The sequence below is a fragment of the Misgurnus anguillicaudatus genome, chromosome 16 (assembly GCF_027580225.2).
Source record: "Misgurnus anguillicaudatus chromosome 16, ASM2758022v2, whole genome shotgun sequence".
NCBI classification, from domain to species: Eukaryota; Metazoa; Chordata; class Actinopteri; order Cypriniformes; family Cobitidae; genus Misgurnus; species Misgurnus anguillicaudatus.
This window is the reverse complement of record NC_073352.2, coordinates 18,473,832-18,496,889: the sequence shown is the minus strand read 5'-3', so window position 1 is coordinate 18,496,889 and position 23,058 is coordinate 18,473,832. Positions and strand designations below refer to the sequence as shown.

Below are 23,058 nucleotides of genomic sequence, written 5' to 3'. Positions count from 1 at the left end.
CCCAAACATCGCAATGCAAAAAAATAGATTAATCAAAAGTTGCCAAAAGATTAATCACGATTAATCACATACAAAATAAAAGTTTGTTTTGGCATAATATATGTGTTTGTGTGTGTGCACTGTGTGTAATTTATATATACATATATATATATATACACACACAGGTTTCCTAGGTAATCTATGTGTTGTTTATGTTGCTTGTTATATAAATAAACTATGTTTAAAGTACTTTGTTGTTATTTATTCTTGGCAGAGTTTACCGGAAGTTACGTGTGGACCACGGACGCCGCTTGTTTATGTTGTTACTGCTGAAATATATATATATATATATAAATATATATATATATATATATAAATATATATATATATATATATATATATATATATATATATATATATATATATATATATATATATATATATATATATATATATATATATATATATCAGCAGTATTTATAATAGCTGCAGCATATTTATAATTGTACTATATTTTCTATTACATATAAATAAATAAAAATGTACATAAACAGCATTTTTCTTAAATGTATGCGTGTATTTATATTTACATAATAATTACACACACAAATATATTATGCATACACATACTTTTATTTTGTATGCAATTAATCATGATTAATCTTCTGACAGCCCTAAAAACACTATTACTAATTTCTCTGCGCAGAATATATTATCTTTCTTTGTTTTTTCTTTCTCTCTTTGTAGTGAAATGTGACCTAGATTTGTTTCATTTGATTAACACAAGCACCATGCAGTACGCCTGGCGACCCCTCCTTCATAAGGCCACGTGATGGCGCACTTACATTGCTTTGATTTTGGTTGCGGAATCATTACTTTGAAAATAGTTATTATTAATGTAGGAAACTTCAAACTATTAGACAATTTTAAATATAATTAAACTGCCCATTAGTTCTGCATTAGTAGCCTGCTCATAAAAGAAAATGTTTACCGTTAAAGAGTGTGTACTTGTGCGGTTACCTTTATAATATTATTTCTAAGCAGTGACTGATAGGCCAGTATAATGTTTGACATCAAACAGTTACAGTGCCAGTAAATTTCAAACAACAGCCCATATTACCCAGCCACAGCGAGTGAGGGGTTCTGCTTAGCGCATGCGCATTGCAGTGTTTCGTGCGGCGCAGCTCAGGCTCGGTTGAAAGAAAGGATGAGGACAGCAGCGGATTCATGAACACGCACAGATGCTGATGAGAGACTCGCTGATCAACGGAAGACGACGCATGGTGTCAGAGAATGCCACGGCAAACCGAGACTTTACATTTATTCACTTTAAAGGAAGGCCTATTTACTAGGTTGTTTGTTTTTGACTTGAAGTCGTAAGTGCAGCTAATGCTGCATATCCTCAAATTAAAATGCCAGCGGGGCTGAATGCGCAAGGCAGCGGTATACCTACTTCAGATACGACGGGTGAGTACAAGGTCAATGGCATTTACTGCGTCCACAGATCAATACGGCTATAGATATACATTAATTCACACTTAAATGCAATATTGTAGCTTGATTAACAGCGTTATTTAATGTAATTGATAGAAAAGGCTGGCACGAAACATACAGTCGTGCATGACACGGATATCCTGTTATACGTTAAATATACACATTATTAGTCAATCATATGCGGCCTATGCGCTTTCTTGTTTGCAAAATGATGTCATAGGAAAAATACCTAATCTATCAGCCACGTTTATCTGGGTTTATGGGTTGTGGCTGTGCAACTGCAGACAGTATGGAAATATAAGACAAAAGGGTCATATATTCTTTAATAACAAGTGCCACGTTCACTAAATGAATGTGTGTAAAGAATGAATAGCCAGATGTTGCCTATGGGAGGGGTGTATGTGACATCTTCATTGTCTATTACAGGGTCATTTAAGAGGAGGAAAAGAAAGTCAATCATTGTAACAGGGATGCTTCTTATTGTATCCATACTTATCCTAATCTTTGGGCTGGCTGCTACCACTAGGACACAAAACATCACCGTGGGTGGCTACTATCCAGGAGTCATTGTAAGTATTTTATTAATGTCGATATTGTCAGGCTGGAAGCAGAGCGTGAAAGCTGTCTCGGTCTTTAAATAGGTTTGCGATGAGTATTGAGAGGAGGAAAACGCCTTTCACTGTTTATTTTTCCCATTAACTCTCACCACAGACCAGTGTCCATTACCTCATTGTTGTGAGCCTAATTTGGGAAAACTCATTTCATTCATTATTCAAGAGTGAATCTCAAACCTCTCAACACTTCGGGAGAAACATACGAGCTTAAGTAAGAGTCGGGAACATTTTGTGCATGTAACAGGTGTTTGGTATTCCTTAGGGACTGTCTGTTTTGAAATACTATATGATATTGACATGGCCGGATTTCATTTATTGCTCTTAACTTGACGGTTAACCACACCGTAACATAAAAACTATGTTGAGCGGAGAACAAAAAGCTTTGTGGGAATGGGAATTAAAATTGAGTGAGGTCATCTACCTCTAAAAACAAGGTTTGCACGTATAGTGACCGTGTGTGTCCCTGTGATATTTTCAGCTTGGCTTCGGATCGTTTCTTGGAATCATCGGCGCCCATTTGATAGAGAATAAGAGGCAGATGGTAAGGAGTTTTTCATTACGCTGCATGCATGCATTTTTTCACCTAATTCACAATGTTTACAGAGATTGAAAGCACAAACCTATTTGTTATCGAGAATCGGTTTCTTGTTTTTAGGGTTGTCATAATGGCTCACAGGTTTTAGCTTGAATTGCAGAGCATGTTGCAAGGCTCGTGGTGAGATGCACCCAGAAATAGCTCAGTGTAAGGGGAGCAGGATGGATGTCGAGACAGGAATGTTCAGAAGCCATCGCAGTGCAGAGGGAATAGGAGGTGCTACGATCCAACTAAAGAATGCATGAGAGTGGCATGCCAGGCCGAATCATAAACAGACAGGTACACTTGTTGAGGAGCAAGTGCAGGATGCACCTTTCACCCATAGAGAGTAAATGATGAGTATACTGAATGACATTTTGGGATGGCATAAGTCAGTGATAGTGACTAGCATAGCATCAAACCAATAGACGGACTACCAAAGACCTCTATAAGATGCTATAGACACAACAAGGCAATTCAGTAAACATACGTCAGGGAATCGTACACGGTGCATTTGATTTAGAGCAGGTGTAAGATCCTGCGAGTTGACGTTGCTGTTTGTTACAGCTGGTGGCCTCCATTGTGTTTATCAGCTTTGGCGTGGTGGCCGCCTTCTGTTGCGCTATTGTGGACGGAGTTTTCGCTGCAAGACATATAGTAAGTTTGCACCATGTGTTGTACATTTCTTTGATGATGTACAGATGTTGACGCTCTATCATGTTGTTTCATAGGACCTGAGACCTCTGTATGCTGGCCGTTGTGAATATTATTCAGGCGGAGCATCATTTGATATAGATGTGAGTTGGTCACTACTTCATCTTTGTGAACTCTTAACCCAGTTTTTTTAATTTTAGGGGTTGTCCACCAGTATAAAGATACACCTGTCTTTCAGGTCCACTGTATGACTGCATCTCGGGTCTCCTGTAACCTGCGTGTGAAGAGCAACACCTGCTACTGCTGTGACCTTTACAACTGTGGCAAGTATGTGAGCGTGCGCCCGAGTCCCATTTTGGGTTAACCCCTCGCAGGATATCTTCTGCGACCAGTCAGATCCGAAGAGACTGCGAATCTTTGTTTTACCTACCTTGGTTAATTTATATTTGCTTGTATTTGGTGTTTGCTTCTCCCCTGAAATTCAGCTCTGTTCGAAAGAACGTTTGTGTTTATTTATGTTTCAGAGAGCATCCTCTTATGGGACTTCAGAATAAAGAGGTTTTGAAAAAATTTAGGAAATCCTCCATGATTTGGAAGTAGGTGTTTCTACTTTTAGCCCATTGACAGCCCATTATGTGTTGTTGTTAAACCACTGACTGTGGCTGCGTACGGTTACATTCCTGATAAAATGAGTGGAACCTTTATTTCACGTTCTCTGGTTCCTCTTTCAGAGGTGAGGAGAGACATCAATGTTGATATTGAATATAAGAACTGGATATATTTATCCATTTCATGCTTTTCTTAAGAGTGATGTGCGCTGACATGCATATATTTCGGTTCGAACCTTATATTGCACGAATCGCTGTCCTCCCATGCGTTCTCATTTTTGTTGCTTTTCCTGTCACTGACACGTGTCTGTTATTGTACGTAAACGCCATGCAATAATCTCCTCCTTTGGACTCTGTCCCAACCAACTCAGCCGAGTGGAGCTGCGAGGAGGATACCATGAGTACACAGAGGTCCGAAGCTGCCAGGATGTCGTGCATCTTTACCATCTGCTGTGGTCTGCTACTATCCTCAATGTCATTGCACTGTTTCTGGGCATCATCACAGCAGCGGTTCTAGGTGGCTTTAAGGACATGGTAAGATCTAAATGCATAGCAAAAATCTAAATATATAGCGTACATTATATGCCAACAAATAAATCAATATCTACACATAATATTCATTGCATCCCTCTGTTTATTTTTGGAAGATGCCGTCAGCAGCACCAGATTCCTGTGAGCCAGAACCTCTCCCTATACCTCCACCCCCAGCGAGCCCTGGACCCACCGCCTCCAATAACTCTTTTTACAACACTGCCCCCTGCTTACCTCCATACACTGCCTATGACCTTCAGGTAATCAGCATTCACTTTGGACCATTAACCCACTTGTGGGACAGGGCTTATCTTAGTCCCAGACCAAAATGCATGTTTAATTTAAAAACATTGCACTGGCATATCTAAGGTATATCAGTACCATTGTTTGTCTCAAGGTGCACACCTGTGTTGCTTTTTGTAAAATATGGATTAATCTTAATGCTGTCTGCGAAACCGCCCCTTTATGTGCTGCATGCTTTATATGAGCATTATCATATTTGGCAAACTTTGTATAGATGGTTTTATCAGACCCACAAGTGTTTTTGCGGTAACGTGTCTGGACGGAACTTAACTTCTGATCTCTGTTTGTTTAATGGTTTGTCTCAGTTTGTTTAATGGTCTAAATTGAACTATGAAACAAATACCTCGCCGAAAATAACAAATGTTTTGGTTTCCTAAAGACGAGGGGAGATGGCACGCATGGATCAATGCTATGTGAAGGGAGGTTTGGCAGCTGATTTGTAGTTAACATTGAATACATTAATGTTACACAGTAACGTTAGCTCAGTGTAGTTTTTGACACTTTAACTATGATTTGAATTAAGGTAATCTACTTCTTGTTTATTTTGCTTGTTATCAGAAATAAACTACTCTAAAAGGTAATATTGGTTATTTGACAGTTATTTGAAGTTTACCGGAAGTTACAATCTCCTGAACTCCAAACTGACTGTCAGAATGGGAAAGAAAGGTGATTTAAGCAATTTTGAGCGTGGCATAGTTGTTGGTGCCAGACGGGCCGTTCTGAGTATTTCACAATCTGCTCAGTTACTGGGATTTTCACGCACAACCATTTCTAGGGTTTACAAAGAATGGTGTGAAAAGAGAAAAATGTCCAGTATGCGGCAGTCCTGTGGGCGAAAATGCCTTGTTGATGCTAGAGGTCAGAGGAGAATGGGCCGACTGATTCAAGCTGATAGAAGAACAATTTTGACTGAAATAACCACTTGTTACAACCGAGGTATGCAGCAAAGCATTTGTGAAGCCACAACACGCACAACCTTGAGGCGGATGGGCTACAACAGCAGAAGACTCTACCGGGTACCACTCATCTCCACTACAAATAGGAAAAAGAGGCTACAATTTGCACGAGCTTACCAAAATTGGACAGTTTAAGACTGGAAAAATGTTGCCTGGTCTGTCGATGAGACATTCAGATGGTAGAGTCAGAATTTGGCGTAAACAGAATGAGAACATAGATCCATCATGCCTTGTTACCACTGTGCAGGCTGGTGGTCGTGGTGTAATGGTGTGGGAAATGTTTTCTTGGCACACTTTAGCCCCCTTAGTGCCAACTGGGCATCGTTTAAATGCCACTGCCTACCTTAGCATTGTTTCTGACCATGACCGTCCCTTTATGACCACCGTGTACTCATCCTCTGATGGCTACTTCCAGCAGGATAATGCACCATGTCACAATGCTCGATTCATTTCAAATTGAACATGAACATGACAATGAGTTCACTGTACTAAAATTGCCCCCACAGTCACCAGATCTCAACCCAATAGAGCATCTTTGGGATGTGGTGGAACGGGAGCTTTATGGCCTGGATGTGCATCCCACAGATCTCCATCAACTGCAAGATGCTATCCTATCAATATGAGCCAACATTTCTAAAGAATGCTTTCAGCACCATGTTGAATCAATGGCAAGTTATATTTAGGGCAATTCTGATGGCAAAGAGGGTCAAACACAGTATTACTATGGTGAGTGTAGGTCTATAGGTATATGGGTAGGTGACAGCAGTGTCATGTAGTGCTGTGTTTATTTTGGACTAATTTAAGTGACATTTATTTAAAGGTGCCGTAGAATGGAAAACTGTATTTACTTGGGCATAGATGAATAATAAGAGTTGTGTCCATGGTAAAGACATATCGTGAGCCTTATGTAAATTTCATGTATACAAAAGGCCGCTGAAAAACAGGCCAATCTCAACATAACATTGACTGTACGCCCCTAACATTAAATGAATTACAACGTTTTACAATGCTTTAAACAAAGTTGTGACTGCTGAGTTAGCGCTATTCGCTAGTTCATGCTAGGGCTAGGGAGCTAGGGTCCTTACCAGTGCCCAAACCTGTGTTCAAAATATACTGATTCACGGCCTCGGGAGCTAGGGAACGAATTGAGACACAGGGTGAGAAAATAATTCAGGCTGGGAATTCGACTCCATGGCCACTCCCGCTGCTGCCATCATCGCCACCCTGTGTTTGTAATCCACTGGACCGCTAATCTTTTAACACCCAACATAGCAGAGAGTCCATAAAATGGAAAATTTTCATTCCTGATCAAACTGTTTACTACTCATTAGGATGGGTTAATGCGGCAGAGGTCACATTTCGAATATGGATTACAATACCACGTCACTCGCTCAAGTATTTATTGTGAACTCCCCTTACACTTGAGCAATAGCAGGAACCTGCCAGCTCTCTTAAAACCTAAATGGGGTGGTGATGGCACAGTAGATAAGACACACGCCTTTGGTGTGAGAGACCTGGGTTCGAATCCACTGTGACACCACTGTGTCCTCGAGCAAGACACTTAACCCTAGTTGCTCCAGAGGTGTGTGACCTCTGACATAATTAGCAATTGTGAGTCGCTTTGGATAAAAGCGTTAGCTAAATGAATAAATTTAAATGAATTTCTAATCAAATGACAGTCTCCTTGAAAGAGTTCAAGATGTGCCTAGCCAAAAGAGGTCACACAAAATATTGACAATAGAAGCCATTTTTGGGAGGTTGTACAAATTGTACATTTTGTACATCACGTGTATTTTCTGTTTTATATCTTAAAGGGGTCATAGCATGAAAATCAGACTTTTTCCACGTTTAAGTGCTATAATTGGGTCCCCAGTGCTTCTATCAACCTAGAAAATGTTATAAAGATCAACCCACTAACTTTGTTTGGGTAAGCCATTTGCTGCAAGCATGTGAGGTCGTTCAGATTTCACCTGTTTTGTGAGGTAGGTAGCTAGGCGAATTACCATAATTCCGCCCCCTTTATCATCAATACCCAACCACAGCACTGCCATTTTTTTCAGAAACATAGAGAGAGAGAAAAATAGGACAGCACAATTGAGTTTTAATTACAACAAACCACCATCATTGTGATCAGTGTTTGCATTTCATCAGCTCATTTGCATTTTAAACAACACACCCAAAAACAGCACACTATTGCTCAGCCTACAAATTTTACAATTTTAACATGCTGTAATTAATTATCTGTGGAGTATTTTGAATTAAACCTTCACATACGCACTCTGCTGACACCAAAGATTTATTTTACATCTTAAAAAAATCTAATAATATGACCCCTTTAAGAAAGTAAATATGGATTCTTATTCAAATTTTGCTAAAAGCACAAAGCTGGTGGTGGCCTAAGACTTTAAGATGCTTATATGTATATGAAACTGTGTGTGTTTACAGGGCGCCAGCCTGTTTCCTGACTCTTCAGGCCTGTCTGATGATTCCCAGTCTGGAGCCAGTCACATGTGGCCAACTATGATCCCACCTCGGTATTCTCCTCCCTATTACCCACCCGATGAGAAGCCCCCTCCATACAGCCCCTAAGGGACCAACCTGAGGATCAAAACCACATGGGCATCTTTGGATATTAGTGTCAGAAATCACGAACAATTTTGCAGAGGAGCCTCTTCAAATAGAGACGTCTCATCTGCGCCGTTGGTTAGAAAGGGAATCACCGAGAAGAGACTACAGCATTAACTACAAGCATTCATCATCATAGAGCAGATGTAATATGCTACATTAAATCTTGAGAAGAGTTGTCCACGTCGACAAACCTGATGTGTAAAATATTCATGCTATATATAGGCTCTGTTCAAGAGGCCTATCTAGCCTCACTATGAGATCAAGACTGTTCACAGATAAGCCTTAAAAAAAACGTGTCTGCTTCCTGTACAGTTCTCTTCTTATTAGTGCCGTTCTGTCATCCTCTCAATGTGAACGTCTCCCTTTCAAAGTGGCACTAAGTGTCGGTTCTGCATCTCCTCTGCTGTTTCAGCATGAGGATGAATCTAATATCTTACCTTGCAATTGATTTTGCACTTTAATGTCTTCAGATTTTACTGTATTCACAGTTCTATTACTTGAGTTATTTTTAACTGTTTTCGGCAGCTAGATTGCAAAGAACTACTGTACATATATTAAGGCTGAATCTTACTTCTAGATTAAGATCTAACCTTTAATATGTGGCGTTTCTTTTGCATCGAGTCAAGCACACAATCAGGTCACAAATTCAAATGATCATTTGTGACAAAAGTATCTTTGGCTTGAATTATGCAAAGTTATAAGCTGTATAAATAATGAGGACATCTCACATACATCTGCCTTTTTCTGTTGCTGTTGTTTCTGTCTAGGAACGACAGGCCGAATGTAAAAATGAGGCTTAGCTTTAAATAACCATTACATAAATGTAAGTGACTATCATTAGTCATTATGTAATAACAAGCTAGTTAACATTCTCTCCACTTTGCAAATATGATATCAGTGTGGCAATGCTGTACATATACAAACAATCAAACTGCCTTTTCGTAACACAACACTATAAAGACTTGTAGTAGTATTCTCCTTTTTGTCAGTATATGTGTTCACTGTGATTAAGTCTGTAGTTTATATAAGCTTGATTCATATGAAGATTTTACTAAAGCTAAATAAGTAGAGATATTACATTTTAGCAATTGTATTACTTCCTGGTGGATGAAAGCCACAGAACCCATAAAGTGGATCTTTGCCTTATTTGTTAATTTCTGAACATTGTTTATGTTAAAATGTTTGCATTTAACATTACATCTGAATTCATCTTGTTTTGTGTGGAATCTGCACAGATTATATTTGCATTATACCCCGGTTTCACAAACAAAGCTTAATTCTATAGTCCTAGACCAAAACCAGTTTGACCTGTCTCAACTGAAATTAACTTGCACAGACAGATTTTAAAATATGCCTGTGCTATTGATTTGTCTTAAGATACACATCAGTAACGTGTTTTTCTAAGGCATGTTTATAAAAGATGCTTCAACATCTTATCAATTTAACTAAGGCCTAGTCCTGGCTTTAGCTAAGCATTGTCTATGAAACCAGGCCATAATGTTATACGAGCAGAAATGTCCATGGTTTTCACAACAGGAGGTTGTCACTGAAAATGTATTCATGATTGACATAATGCTTCTAAAAATAAAACAAATAGATGTATACTTTCTTTAAAGTTTTATTTCATTCTATATCACACTAGACCTAATAATAAATAGGTTTTTTTAAAAAAGGAAGAAACTGTTAAGATGAATATCTTTAGTATTGTTATGTACACGATTATGGTGTTAAAACATCTGCATTCTGACAAACTGAAGGAATCTTATTGTACTTACAGATTCTTCCCACAGCCTACAAATCCTAACATATTAAGCGACAAAACTATGCTGAAAAAATAAAATATACTGTATTTACAAAATAATAAATTGTAATAGGGAGGTCCTCTGAATTACAAATATGAACCCCTGAAAATTCGCCTTGACATCCTTTTCTCCAGACAACGATAGGTCCTCATGTTTATGCTGTAGGTAGAAACTTAGTGTGGATATATGGCCAGCATATAAATAAACCTTCACAATGTTAAAAACGTAATTGATGGACAGATTACTAAAACAATTTACATATTTACTTCATCCTTCTTAAAACGTGATATCAAACTATAAATACAAACATTCAAACCCATATTTATAGCTCATACTCATAGCGGGATCAGAACCTGCCATGTACACCTATGCATTTAGCGCCAAACAATCATTAAAGGGATAGTTCACAGATAAATTAACATTCTGTAATTTACTTACTCTCAAGTTGTTCTAAACCTGTATAAACTTCTTTGTTTTGCTGAACAAAAATAAAGATAAAAGTCTAAAAATGTTAATAACCACAGAACCATTGACTTCCACAGTATTTGTGTTTCCTACTCTCAATGGTCTCCTTCACACATAGTCTTTACTGGTAAATTGCAGTTAACAGGTCATGTGTGAACAGAACCTTTTTGGTAAATCAGTGCTCCTAATTTACCAGCAAGAGAGGTTGTAAGTAAGGATGTGCAAAAATATCGATACAGTTAACTATCGTGATACTTTTTTCCACAATAGTGTATCCATATTTCGATCTCTACTATCGGTATTTAAAAAATGTATAATCCCACTGTGTGCATCAAACGACCTCCTCCACCGCTGTTGTTGTCGCTGTCCAGTTATCTGTCATATACGGCCATTCAGCCAATGTCTCAAAAGTTAGCGGGAGTGAACATTTTTTTATTTTATATTACATTTTTATTTAAAACAAAAAGAAAAATCATTGCAATGTATCGCAACATGCAGCGTATTGTATCGTACCATGTATCGTGATTCGTATCGTGAGGCCCTTGCCAATACCCAGCCCTAGTTGTAAGATTACCAGTAATTTACCGGTAAGCGCTATGTGTGAACAAAAAATATAGATCACCAGCATTTATAACGGACGACGTCAGACCGCGCTGACAGCTTCGTGTCTTGATACAGATGACGCGTTTACCCCCGCACGCGCACTGACGTTTACACACACACGCTGCTTAAACGTCGAGCACACCTGAAGTTAACGTCCACATTTCTTCACCAAAGTTGTTTAAAACCCTCTGTGAAACCTAATGTGTGTTGTTTAAGACGCAGGTTTCGTTTGACGTCGCCTAATGCAATATTGTTTGGTCACGAGCCACAGATTTTTGCCACAGATGTGAAAAAAAAATACAAAAATACAAACCGTGGATATGAAGTCATAACCCGCCGTTGTTTACCAATACAACACTGAGCTCGTTGCGCACCACAGGTAACTTCCGCTTTCTCTCCGAGTTTACCGATATTTTGATACTAATGTGTGAATGATGTCCTACTGGTAAACAGCACATTTTTTGTATTTACTGGTAAATTAATGGTAGTTTACCGAAATTACTGTGTGAAAGAGGCTACTGAGTACTGTCAACTGTGTGGTTATCATCATTTATAAAAAATATCTTCTTTTCTGGTTAAGTCTCTGTTTAGAACAACATAAGGGTGAGTAAATGATGACAGAATGTCCCTTTAATAACTGCACAAAGTACTAAAAATAAAAGAAATAATGTAGTTAGTATGTTGACTTGGGTACATCACTTTCACTTTTGGACATGGGCTCATTATTTGTATCACTCTCAGAGAAATCATTTACACATTATAGTTCCATGGATGTAAAAAAAAAACAATAAAAAATGCAACAGTCTGTAATTGATCCCCACAAATGACATCCAACATATTGGTGCTGTCCTTAAAACAAAACAGAAAAAGTATTAAGAAATGAAGAAATGTCAGCTCAAATGTTAGGTCTAATGTACAAGAACTGTACATAACATATGTATCTATCTACCTAATCTAACAAGGCATTACCGGGATTCAATGATGAGCTGTGAACCGTAAACCAATTCTAATATGTGATTCTAAATATACATAAACAAAAAGCACAAACAATTTGATGTATGAACTGATACTGAAGTTTAGATCAATAAACTGGTCCAAAAAACCTCAAACCTCATATTAAAGGCCCACTAAGAACACAAGGCACCTAAGCCAGAGCAGTGCACACCTCGCTCAGTACGTCTCTGGTATTACAAACTCAAATTCTGTTGTGCTTTCACTGCTAATTTGGTTTGCGGGTCGTGGAGGCGGTTCAACTTGAACATCGGCAGCCGGAGGAGGTCTGGTTTGTGACTCAGACTCTGCAAAAATGTCATCCCAGGTCAGCGTTTTGTTTTGGGGAGATGAGGGTGCTTGGTTTGTGAAGTGCTTTTCATCTGGGATACCATGTTGAACGGTTCCATCATCCATGATCAGTGGCATTCCCTCGGAATCGTCCGAGACAAAGGAATATGATTTCAGCTGCAATGTTTTACAAGGCAGAAGACGGTACAGATTGTTGCAGGAGTCATCTTTCTCTTTTCTTCCCGAAGGGGCTTGGTTGTGAACTTGCTTGCAGTGATTCGACAAAATCTGATAATTGAGAAACGTTTCGTTGCACAGTAAACACTGGTACCGTCTTTCCCCCGTGTGAGTGATTTCGTGTTTCGTTCTGTATTCGGCCAGAGCAAAAACCTTGTTGCAGTAATGGCACGGATACTTCCTCTCCCACGAGTGGGTGTTAAAGTGACGCCTAAGACTTGTCAGGCACACGTAGGGACGTTTACACACGACGCACACGAAAAACGTTTTTCCGTCCATTACGAGTTCATAGTGATCCTCCTGGTCTTGTTTAATCTTTCGCTTTCCTTTGGGTGAGTAATTGATCATGCTGTCTGCTCCGAGTGGCATTTGTGATTTTCTCCCAGGGGCCACTCCCTCCCCTGGGTCGTCCTTTACGGGAACAATATCATAGGTGTCCTCACCTATGTTGGCATACACTTTACAACCCGGCGATAGTGAATCAATTTCCGAGGCTTTGTCTAAAGTTATTGTCTTTTTGGCAGAAACCGCTGCCGGGCTGGTACTTATTTTACCTCCTGGTCCATTATTGGTGTTACAGATTTGCCTCACATCTGACAGTTTGATTTTTCCGGAATGATCTGGAAGAACTTTCTTTTTATGAACAACAACCACGTCATTGTTTTCGAGAGACGGAGAGGTGCAGTTAGGATCTGGTGTCGGACTGTTAATGAAGGTCGGCGTGGTGGGCTCAATATCTGAATTGGCCCTTACAGGTGAAGTGAGAATACTGTTGCCAGTTTCAATAGGTATCACAGGACCTGGAAGAGTGTTTTGGACTGGAAGATTTTTACACACAGAAGAGGTGTTGTCATTTTCCTCATGCCCTGTTGATGCTTTAGAGCCGGTTGTTTCCTCATTCATCACTTTTTGTTTTTTGGCCTGCGGCCCTCCTTCGGACGCCGTGTTGTTCATTTCAGATATCTTAGTCTTCTGAGCTTGCGGAGCCTCAGTTTTTGATACAAAAACAATGTCATCATCATTGTCTGAGTCTATTTCCTTTTCCACACCACTGACTCCCATGTTAAACTCTTCGGCAGATAGTGAGAATGACTCGGTAATGATTGGCATGTGTGGCTCTGCTCCAGATTCACTTCTCCCTGAAGAATTAACAGTGCTGTTGTCGCCATCTTTGGACAATCCAGGTAATCCCTTGACTTGTGAAAGTGGAACTCCTAGATTGGCTATGAACTTCACACCCAAAATCTGCCCAGCGCTGATGAGATCCTCGAGTTTGTCAGATCGAACCCTGAAGATTTTTGAGGTGTATATGTAATTCAAGATCTCCTCAAATATGTCTGCCTTGATGAAGTTCAGCTCTATGACTTGTCCGGCAACAGAGAAGAGTTGGCGAAAATAGTTGCTCGAGGCTGACAGCACCGTTTTGTGTGCCTTGAACTTGCGGTCTTGGACGATTATTGTGACATCGCAGAATAAACCATTGTTTCGCTGCTCACTGATGGACTTCAACAATGATGCTGGGTACTGAGTGTCCTCTGCAGATATAAGCTTTAGTTTCGACATCGCTGAGGGGTAGAAAAGATTATAGTAAAGTGTTATGTACTTTTCCCAGTTTTTTTATATAATGATAAAAACAATTATTTTAAATGTAAAGATAATGTGGTGTATCACTACAGCATACAGTGTCGTTTCAGAATGCAAACATGCATGTGCACACATTTCAGCTGTCTAGCATCAACAAAAAGACTTTGTCAAAGATAAATTTGCGGTCTTTTTCTATATTGAAGCACATTTTATCATCAACTTTGTATTCTTTATAACAGCTTAAGTACAACTTTATTACACTCTGCGAATCGCGTATGCCTCAAGGAAGAAGAAGAAGCCGCGCATATGCATGGGAATCAAAGGCACGCTAGCTGGCTAAGTTAGCTATGCAGCAACAAAGGCGATCAGAAGGACATATGCTGCATTAAACGTGGCATAAAGGTATTGCATAATTTAAACACAATCCTTTTCTGCGTTTTAAAAATTAAATTCAGAACAGATACAGACTGGGTGGGCAGCGGTCAGTCTTAAAACAAAAACAAATGGCTCAATTCAACTCTCCTTCCTGGTTTGGCGGCAAATCGCGGCCTATCTGACTAAAGATGCACAGCAACGCATGTGTAGGTTACAAGATACGATGAATCCAAGTTATAATCTAGCCGTTAGTGGAAGTAAATCGTATACCTGCAGAGAGACCCGTTAAAATCCACGATTCCCTTGTTGATAAACAATAATGACGGCGATAATGTGAGTCGGTTGCCGTGGACAACACAACGGAGCTCGAGTTCCTTGGATTTGGATGAACGAGTCTCGCAGCCGCCGATAGGAGTCGCAAGACATCAGTTTGCCACAGCATACGTGTGATGAATGTTAACAGTAGACAAACCGACAATGCAAACTTCTGTTTGTTCACATTATACTTCAAACAGTCCGTATAATGTTTAGAAACGTGTCCAGGTTTATAAATATCCCTTGTTCTATGTAAATCTCATTGAGACAACTTTAATGTTGGTCTTCTAGAATTACAGAATAAATTTTGTTTTACATTTTCAAAAAACGGCCGAACAAGCATTTTTATTAAAAACACTTACATTACAGCATACTAAATGTAAAAAGACAATACAAACAACTGTGTAAATCAGCAACATAATTCATTTAGGCTGTTTGTAAAAGTTTTGTGAAACCATTAAGGAAATAATGTTGTGTTTTGTACAATAAATGTTTATTTTATTTTAAATATCACAATATTTCAAAAGGCCTACATGCTGTTAATTATTAGTTTACCAAGCCATGTTGTCTCCACACTTAGGACAAATTGTTAAAATAACTACTCTGCCTTTTCCTTAATGTCTAAATGCACTCCAAAAACACTGATTTTGTGTGTAAAAACAGTTTTACTTAACACATGTAGTTGCACTCTTTGTCTCAAGGGGGCAATAATGCGCGCGTCATGCAATTGTGAATCACGTGTAGTACGATGAAAGAAGAACTCAACGAAAAGGAAACGTAAACAGACGTATCTGGTGCGCATTTAGCTTATATGTTGTATATACATCTTTATAGAGGTGCATTTAGATTGTGGTGAGTCTACATTTCAATAAATTAAATTGTTTGGCTTTACGCTTCGATAACGGTCAAAATTGTAGTTAGCAAAGCATTTCTAGTTAAACTAGCTTTGCTCCCGCTGAACTGCGACATGGCCGATGAAATGTAATTAACAAGCCGTTTTGGTAACTAACGGAGTATAAGAAGAAAAACTTGAATATATTTTAGCAAGGCAGTCTACAATAATGCCTGAGCTGGAAGTGAAATATTCAGACGCCGTGAGCCCGAAGAAACGCCGCCACAGTCGCTCGAGGAGTCGCTCACCGGACCGAGAGCTGAAACACTCCAGACACGATGAAGACCACAAACCGCGATACACGGATCGAAACCGCTTCCGTGTGGGGAATTCTCGCAGTCGGTCGAGGTCGAGAGAACGAGATCGGTTAAATGTGTCTGATCAGAGAAACGGCCCTGGATACAGATCTGATTACTATGACAAGAGAGATGATGCCCAACGACAGAGACAAGACGCCTTTATTGCAAGGTATGGGAATGTGTGTTTTAAACTGCATCTTCTCTACACACTATGCTGGGTCTGAGATGCACAAACCACTGATTAATCCTTAATAAAGTAAATGAGAAGTGTTTTTAATGTAAAATGTTTGATTCTCTTTGTGTTTTCTTAAGGCGCCTGCAAGAGCGTGAAAGAATTGGTGAACTGGGATGTCCAGAGGTTTGGGGCTATTCTCCACGTGTCAGAGAACCTGAGTAAGTTCAACATGAGATCCATTGTTGCAAAGCTTTGATGGCAGTGCAGCAGTGAGGTTTGTAAATATGATATAATGGGTGCATATCAAAAGCATGCATTTACACAAGCACACATTAACAGTTTTGGGTCATTTTTACACCTGATATATAAGCATATGCTTTAGGATGTCTGGTTGAACCAGGGCCTTGGGACGTTTTTGTTAGAAATCACATTATGTACAGTGAGGAAAATAAGTATTTGAACACCCTGCTATTTTGTAAGTTCTCCCACTTGGAAGTCGTGGAGGGGTCTGAAATTGTCATCGTGGGTGCGTGTTCACTGTCAAAGACATAATCTAAAAAGAATCCAGAAATCACAATGTATGATTTTCTGACTATTTATTTGTATGATACAGCTGCAAATAAGTATTTGAACTCCTGAGAAAGTCAATGTTAGTATTTGGTACAGTAGCCTTTGTTTGCAATTACAGAGGTCAAACATTTCCTGTAGTTTTTCACAAGGTTTGCACACACTGCAGGAGGGATTTTGGCCCACTCCTCCACACAGATCTTCTCTAGATCCGTCAGGTTTCTGGCCTGTCGCTGAGAAACACGGAGTTTGAGCTCTCTCCAAAGTTTCTCTATTGGGTTTAGGTCTGGATACTGGCTAGGCCACGCCAGATCCTTGATATGCTTCTTACAGAGCCACTCCTTGGTTATCCTGGCTGTGTGCTTCGGGTCATTGTCATCTTGGAAGACCCAACCTCGACCCATCTTCAATGCTGCAACTGAGGGAAGGAGGTTGTTCCCCAAAATCTCGCAATACATGGCCCTGGTCATCCTCTCCTTAGTACAGTGCAGTGGTCACCCTGTCCCATGTGCAGAAAAACACCCCCAAAGCATAATGCTACCACCCCCATGCTTCACAGTAGGGATGGTGTTCTTGGGATGGTATTCATCATTCTTCTTCCTCCAAACACGTTTAGTGGAATTATGACCAAAAAGTTTTATTTTGGTCTGATCTGACCACATGACTTTCTCCCATGACTCCTCTGGATCATCCATATGGTCATTGGCAAACTTAAGACGGGCCTGGACATGTGCTGGTTTAAGTAGGGGAACCTTCTGTGGCATGCATGATTTCAAATCATGACGTCTTAGTGTATTACCAACATTAACCTTGGAAACGTGGTCCCAGCTCTTTTCAGGTCAATGACCAGTTTCTCCTGTGTAGTTATGGGCTGATTTCTTACCTTTCTTAGGATCATTGAGACCCCATGAGGTGAGATCTTGCATGGAGCCCCAGTCCGAGGGAGATTGACAGTCGTGTCTTCCATTTTCTCATGATTGCTCCAACAGTGGACCTTTTTTTACCAAGCTGCTTGGCAATTTCCCCCGTAGCCCTTTCCAGCCTTGTGGAGGTGTACAATTTTGTCTCTAGTGTCTTTGGACAGCTCTTTGGTCTTGGCCATGTTAGTAGTTGGATTCTTACTGATTGTATGGGGTGGACAGGTGTCTTTATGCAGCTAACTACCTCAAACTACCTGCATCTAATTTAGGATAATAAATGGAGTGGAGGTGGACATTTCAAAAACAGACTAACAGGTCTTTGAGGGTCAGTATTCTAGCTGATAGACAGGTGTTCAAGTACTTATTTGCAGCTGTATCATACAAATACATTTTTAAAAATCATATATTGTGATTTCGGGATTTAGTTTTTTTTACATTGTGTTTCTCGCGGTGGACATGCACCTGCGATGACAATTTCAGACACCTCCATGATTTCTAAGTGGGAGAACTTGCAGAGTGGCAGGGTGTCCAAAAACTTATTTTCCTCACTGTATTCTAACATAATATGTCTTCTTTCAATAGCTCGGATGAACATACTCCTGTAGAAGAAGATGTGAAAAACAGCAGCTCTGAAACGAGTTCAGAGGGTAATGTACACTGAAATATCAGTGTTGTGTATTTTTGGAAATGTTTGTTTTACTTTATAAATTTTACTTTTATCTGAAAATTAATCCACATTTCTGATCTCATGCCCACAGAAGAAAAGAAAAAGAAGAAAAAGAAAAAAAAGAAGAAATCCAAGAAGAAAAAGAACAGAAAGCACTCAGATGACAGCGAGTCAGAAAGTGATTCTGAAGGTTCGGCAATTTGCTTTTGTCCTAAAACTTTATTTTAATGAGATGTAAGGCAGCCCCATGTTAACAGGCTGTTATATAAGAAATCCATCTGTTTGTATTGCAGAAGAGCTGAAGAAGAAGAAAAGAAAGAAGAAGGGCAAAAAGTAAGAATATATAAATATATATATTATTACTTTGCATAACTCAGTTGAGTGAATAGGACATGATATATTGTATACCCAAGCAAGGTACACTGCTTCTACTTTTTAATATATCAGTTTGATAAAAAGGCTATAAACACACACAAAGCTATAGACCATTTTGGAATTGGAATTGACCAATTTTTCCTCACAGGAAGAAGTCAAAGAGAAAGAAGGCAAAGAAGAATCATAAGGAGTCTAGTAACTCCAGCAGTGACCAATCAGATGCAGAGGAAGAGGATATGAATGAAATCTCATGGGTGGAAAAAACTGGTGTTGGAGAACATGTTGTTGGACCCGAAGCTCCTCTCACTCACCTATCTCAAGATGATAAACCTTTAGAGTGAGCTGTTGTTGTTTTTTCCTCCAACCCTTTAATGCAGTAATGTTTAAACCTAAAGACTGTTTCTCTAAACAGTACCACTTGTCCTGTCATCTTTCCCGTAGTTTTGGACATGCTTTGCTACCAGGTGAAGGTGCAGCCATGGCAGAGTTTGTGAAAGCTGGTAAACGAATCCCAAGAAGAGGTGAAATTGGTCTGACTAGCAATGAGATTTCAGAGTTTGAGAAGTCTGGCTATGTCATGAGTGGAAGCCGGTATGTTTTCTCCTTTTGGAAAGCCGAAAACAAATGTTATAGTGGAGAGTATAGGTTGAAGATTGCTTTTTTTTAAATATACTAATAATCTGATGTTTTACACCTTCAGACATCGGCGTATGGAGGCTGTGCGTCTGAGAAAGGAAAACCAGATCTACAGCGCTGATGAGAAGAGAGCACTCGCATCCTTTAACCAGGAAGAGAGAAGAAAGAGGGAGAGTAAAATCCTTTCCAGCTTCAGGGAAATGGTGTACAGAAAGACTAAAGGCAAAGATGAGAAGTAGACTCCCTCATTTTCATTTCTGTTTACTTCTTTTTCTTTTTAAGAGATGGAAGACGATATAAAATGTAGTTCAGATTAAGACCTTTTAAAACTTTGATTGTATAGAGTTTTATCGGCTTTAGGCATCACACCATACAATGTACAGTGAGAGGTTTGTGAACAAAAATTGTTATTGCTATAATTAAACTTTCTTTTCACAAATAAGGATGTAATGTCTTATTTGCAAAATAAAATGGTTATGTGGAACACATTTGGCCATGCTTTATTATGTATATTTACTTTTAAGGTTGCTTGCAATATAGAGTCTTTGGATTTAAGATATGTGACTATGGACCACAAAACCAATCATAAGTAGCACAGGTTTATTTTCTAGAAATAGACAACAATACATTGTATGGGTCAAAATTATAGATTTTTTTAATTACAAAAATCATTAAGATTTTAATAAAGTTAAAATTAAAAGATAAGTATTGCATAATGTTATCACTTGCTCGGCCCTCCTCCTGAGGGTTAGGAGTAAGGGAGGAGTATGAAGCCTAGATGGGCATCAGGGAGATGGCTGATGCAGTCTAGTCCCCACCTCCCCTTAACCGTTTTTTGATGATGCTCGGTGGGTATCGATTTGTAGTGTTAAGCCCACTGGTCAGGGGTTCTTGTAAGGGATTCAGTGCACCAACCTCCAAAAATAAGCGCCGGCCAGTGACTTATCCTAGTTCTCCCTAAACCAAACTATCTGTCACGGGGAGACATTTTATATTCAATACCTAAACTAACTCTTTTTTTTTCTCACAGGTAGTTTAAATAGTGAAAACTTGAATCTTGTTATAGGCACCTTTTGTACATTTGCCTATCTGACATATCAATTTTATTGTGTCCTAATCTTTGTGGGTTGCTTTGGACAAAATGAATATATCATGTTCCATAAAGATATTTTGTACATTTCTTCCTGTAAATATATCACAAATGTATTCATCATTAGTAGTGTGTTGCTAAGGACTTCATTTGAACAACTTAAAAGGCAATTTTCTTAATATTTAGATTTTTTCTCTCTTGGATTTTTAAATGGTTCAATTTCGGCATAAATCATACATCGATGGAAAGCTTATTTATTCAGCTTTTATGTGATGTATAAATATTTATTTAAAAAATTACCCTCATCACTGGTTTTGTGGTCCAGGGTCACATACAGTATGTGCTTTTATGAAACCCACTAGGTTCTTGGGTATAATCAAGTGAAGGGAAAGTAATGTGCTAGCCAATGCATGTTAACCCATACTTTTAATGTGTCCTTTCCATTTAACCCATCCCTGTGAGTAGTGAACAAACACTTATACTTGTAGCTGTGGGCTGCTATCACTCCCTTGCTTAATTGTAACTCGGCCACAACCATTTACATGACAATCGAACAGGCAACCTTCGGGCCACAACTGCCCCAACTATGCCCTTCTTGCCTGAATCTGGACTTTTGAGTCAATGTCTAACTTCTGAACATCATAGCACTCCTCGTGACTTAAATGTGTTGAATTAATGTCTACTCAAATATTTTTGACAACTTGCCTATTGGTAATTTTTAATGCTTTAACCCTCTTCACAGGCTGGCATACCAAATATTTAAGATTCTCCTTTATTTATCATCCAGTTTAAAAAAAATAAGTGTATCTTTGAAGATCTCAGAACCTTTGGTTCATTGCTGTTATTAATTTTGAATCATCTCATAGTATTTACAATCACAAAGATGACACTTATATTTCAGGAAGGGTAACCTCACATGATGTTAACCAAATATGTAAATAAAGACATTTGGTTAAGTAAATACTAAGCTTAGTTCTCGGAGTAATCTTAAATATTTAAGTAGTATCATTAAGTAACATAGAAGCAGAAGTTCAAATAGTACGGTTTACTGGCTAAGCAGCAACTTCCATTATTACTTAACAAGCAAGAAAGCTATCTACAACCATTATCTCATATTAATGTGTTTCAGCGTAGCTTTAGGAGGGCGTCCCTGTAATAAGTGTAGTGTAAGCATTGCATATGGATAAAAGCCTCTACTAAATGGCTACTTGCTGATGCAAGTCAATGCACTTACTCCATTAATGGACATAAAAACTGCTTTTGGTCTCTTTTCGTTCTTGAGTACTTTTAAATCAATCTCCATTAATGCTGTATCCTAGAAGAAATTTGACAGCTTATCGCATCCCATTAATGCACGTTACCGCTTAAAGCAATGAACTCTATATATTGTGGATATCTGAAAGCATTCAGTGCATTTACTACAATTTAAAGTGTTTAAGTACTTTGCAAATTTTATATACACCGAGTGTTATTGTGTTTGTGTGTATCTCTACACATTAGTGCCTGGTTTTACAGACAAGGCTTAAGGCTAGTCACAAACTAAAATAACTTATCCTGGCATATCTTAAAATATGTCAGTAATATTTTTACTATTTCATTATTTTCTAAAGCATTTTATAAAAGCTACTTAACTATCCCAATTTAACGAAGGCACAGTCCTGGCTTAAGCGAAGCCTTGTCTGCGAAACCAGGCCTAGATGTTCAGTAAATTGTAAGTTGTATATAGAGTCTTACAATCTTATTAATTTAAAGAAAACATTTTAATAGACAGCTGAACAAAATGTACATGAAAGATCTTGAAGAGGAAGCTGTGTGGTCCTTCAATTGATGTTTTCAAGTCCCTGAGAAATAAACAGAGGAACATTTTAAAACACTTCATTATTGACAATATCTTTAATATTGATAAATGTCAGTACTTACCTTTGAATGGTAATGTATACCACTCCCAGACACTCTCTTGTCTCTTTCCATCAAATACCAGTGATACGGAATCCGTGCAATCCTCTTTTCCTATTAGAGAAATGAGATGGATTGCATATGGTGTTGATATGCAGGCCAAGTAACATCATGCGAAAACAAATGTTTCTAACCATTAAAATACGTGTTAAAGCATAAATGCGTCATGCACCTGTGACTAATGAGTGACACAATTGTTCAAATAAACGATTAACGTTATCTTTTATCACTCACCTTTCCTCCGCTAGTGAACCTGTGTATGTAAGTAGTTGCAATACCAGGAACAAAGAGACAAACTGTCATAATAGCAAAACCGGGCAATATTTCATACCACATGATTGTGGCAAAATTTCAGCAAAAGGTCAGAAGGAAATTGTGGTGGTTAAGAGTTATTCAAAATTATCTTCCAAAGTTGACGTCTACATGGGGCAAAATGTCTACCCTCCTGACGGTCACGAAAACAACTTCCGCAAAGAAT

The 23,058-nt window shown here is 38.8% G+C and overlaps 4 protein-coding genes across 7 annotated transcripts; 2 read left to right on the top strand and 2 right to left on the bottom strand.

Moving 5' to 3' along the window:
- The first annotated feature begins 1,124 nt into the window (after nt 1-1,124).
- tmem255a (transmembrane protein 255A) lies at nt 1,125-9,945 on the top strand. Of its 4 annotated transcripts, XM_055177651.2 has the most exons (10): nt 1,132-1,446; nt 1,900-2,042; nt 2,566-2,628; nt 3,229-3,318; nt 3,393-3,458; nt 3,554-3,642; nt 3,840-3,911; nt 4,295-4,457; nt 4,571-4,714; nt 8,159-9,945. In XM_055177651.2, exons 1-10 carry the CDS (start codon nt 1,392-1,394, stop codon nt 8,300-8,302), a joined length of 1,029 nt encoding a protein of 342 aa, XP_055033626.1. In that variant the 5' UTR covers nt 1,132-1,391; the 3' UTR covers nt 8,303-9,945. The 4 variants fall into 4 exon arrangements, with proteins under 4 accessions (XP_055033629.1, XP_055033628.1, XP_055033626.1 ...); XM_055177653.2 differs by lacking the exon at nt 3,229-3,318 and having other exon boundaries at nt 1,127-1,446; XM_055177652.2 differs by lacking the exon at nt 3,840-3,911 and having other exon boundaries at nt 1,135-1,446.
- A 1,105-nt stretch (nt 9,946-11,050) lies between these two features.
- zbtb33 (zinc finger and BTB domain containing 33) lies at nt 11,051-15,161 on the bottom strand. The gene is made up of 2 exons (XM_055177649.2): nt 14,959-15,161; nt 11,051-14,294 (listed from the first exon to the last, which is right to left on the bottom strand). Exons 1-2 carry the CDS (start codon nt 15,128-15,130, stop codon nt 12,382-12,384), a joined length of 2,085 nt encoding a protein of 694 aa, XP_055033624.1. The 5' UTR covers nt 15,131-15,161; the 3' UTR covers nt 11,051-12,381.
- Nucleotides 15,162-15,734: 573 nt separating this feature from the next.
- On the top strand, nt 15,735-20,022 carry nkap (NFKB activating protein). Its single transcript, XM_055177650.2, has 8 exons — nt 15,735-16,363; nt 16,507-16,587; nt 18,439-18,503; nt 18,615-18,713; nt 18,817-18,856; nt 19,047-19,235; nt 19,340-19,489; nt 19,599-20,022. Exons 1-8 carry the CDS (start codon nt 16,065-16,067, stop codon nt 19,771-19,773), a joined length of 1,098 nt encoding a protein of 365 aa, XP_055033625.1. The 5' UTR covers nt 15,735-16,064; the 3' UTR covers nt 19,774-20,022.
- A 2,340-nt stretch (nt 20,023-22,362) lies between these two features.
- On the bottom strand, nt 22,363-23,055 carry ndufa1 (NADH:ubiquinone oxidoreductase subunit A1). The gene is made up of 3 exons (XM_055178837.2): nt 22,815-23,055; nt 22,545-22,634; nt 22,363-22,465 (listed from the first exon to the last, which is right to left on the bottom strand). Exons 1-3 carry the CDS (start codon nt 22,914-22,916, stop codon nt 22,445-22,447), a joined length of 213 nt encoding a protein of 70 aa, XP_055034812.1. The 5' UTR covers nt 22,917-23,055; the 3' UTR covers nt 22,363-22,444.
- Between the last annotated feature and the right edge of the window lie 3 nt (nt 23,056-23,058).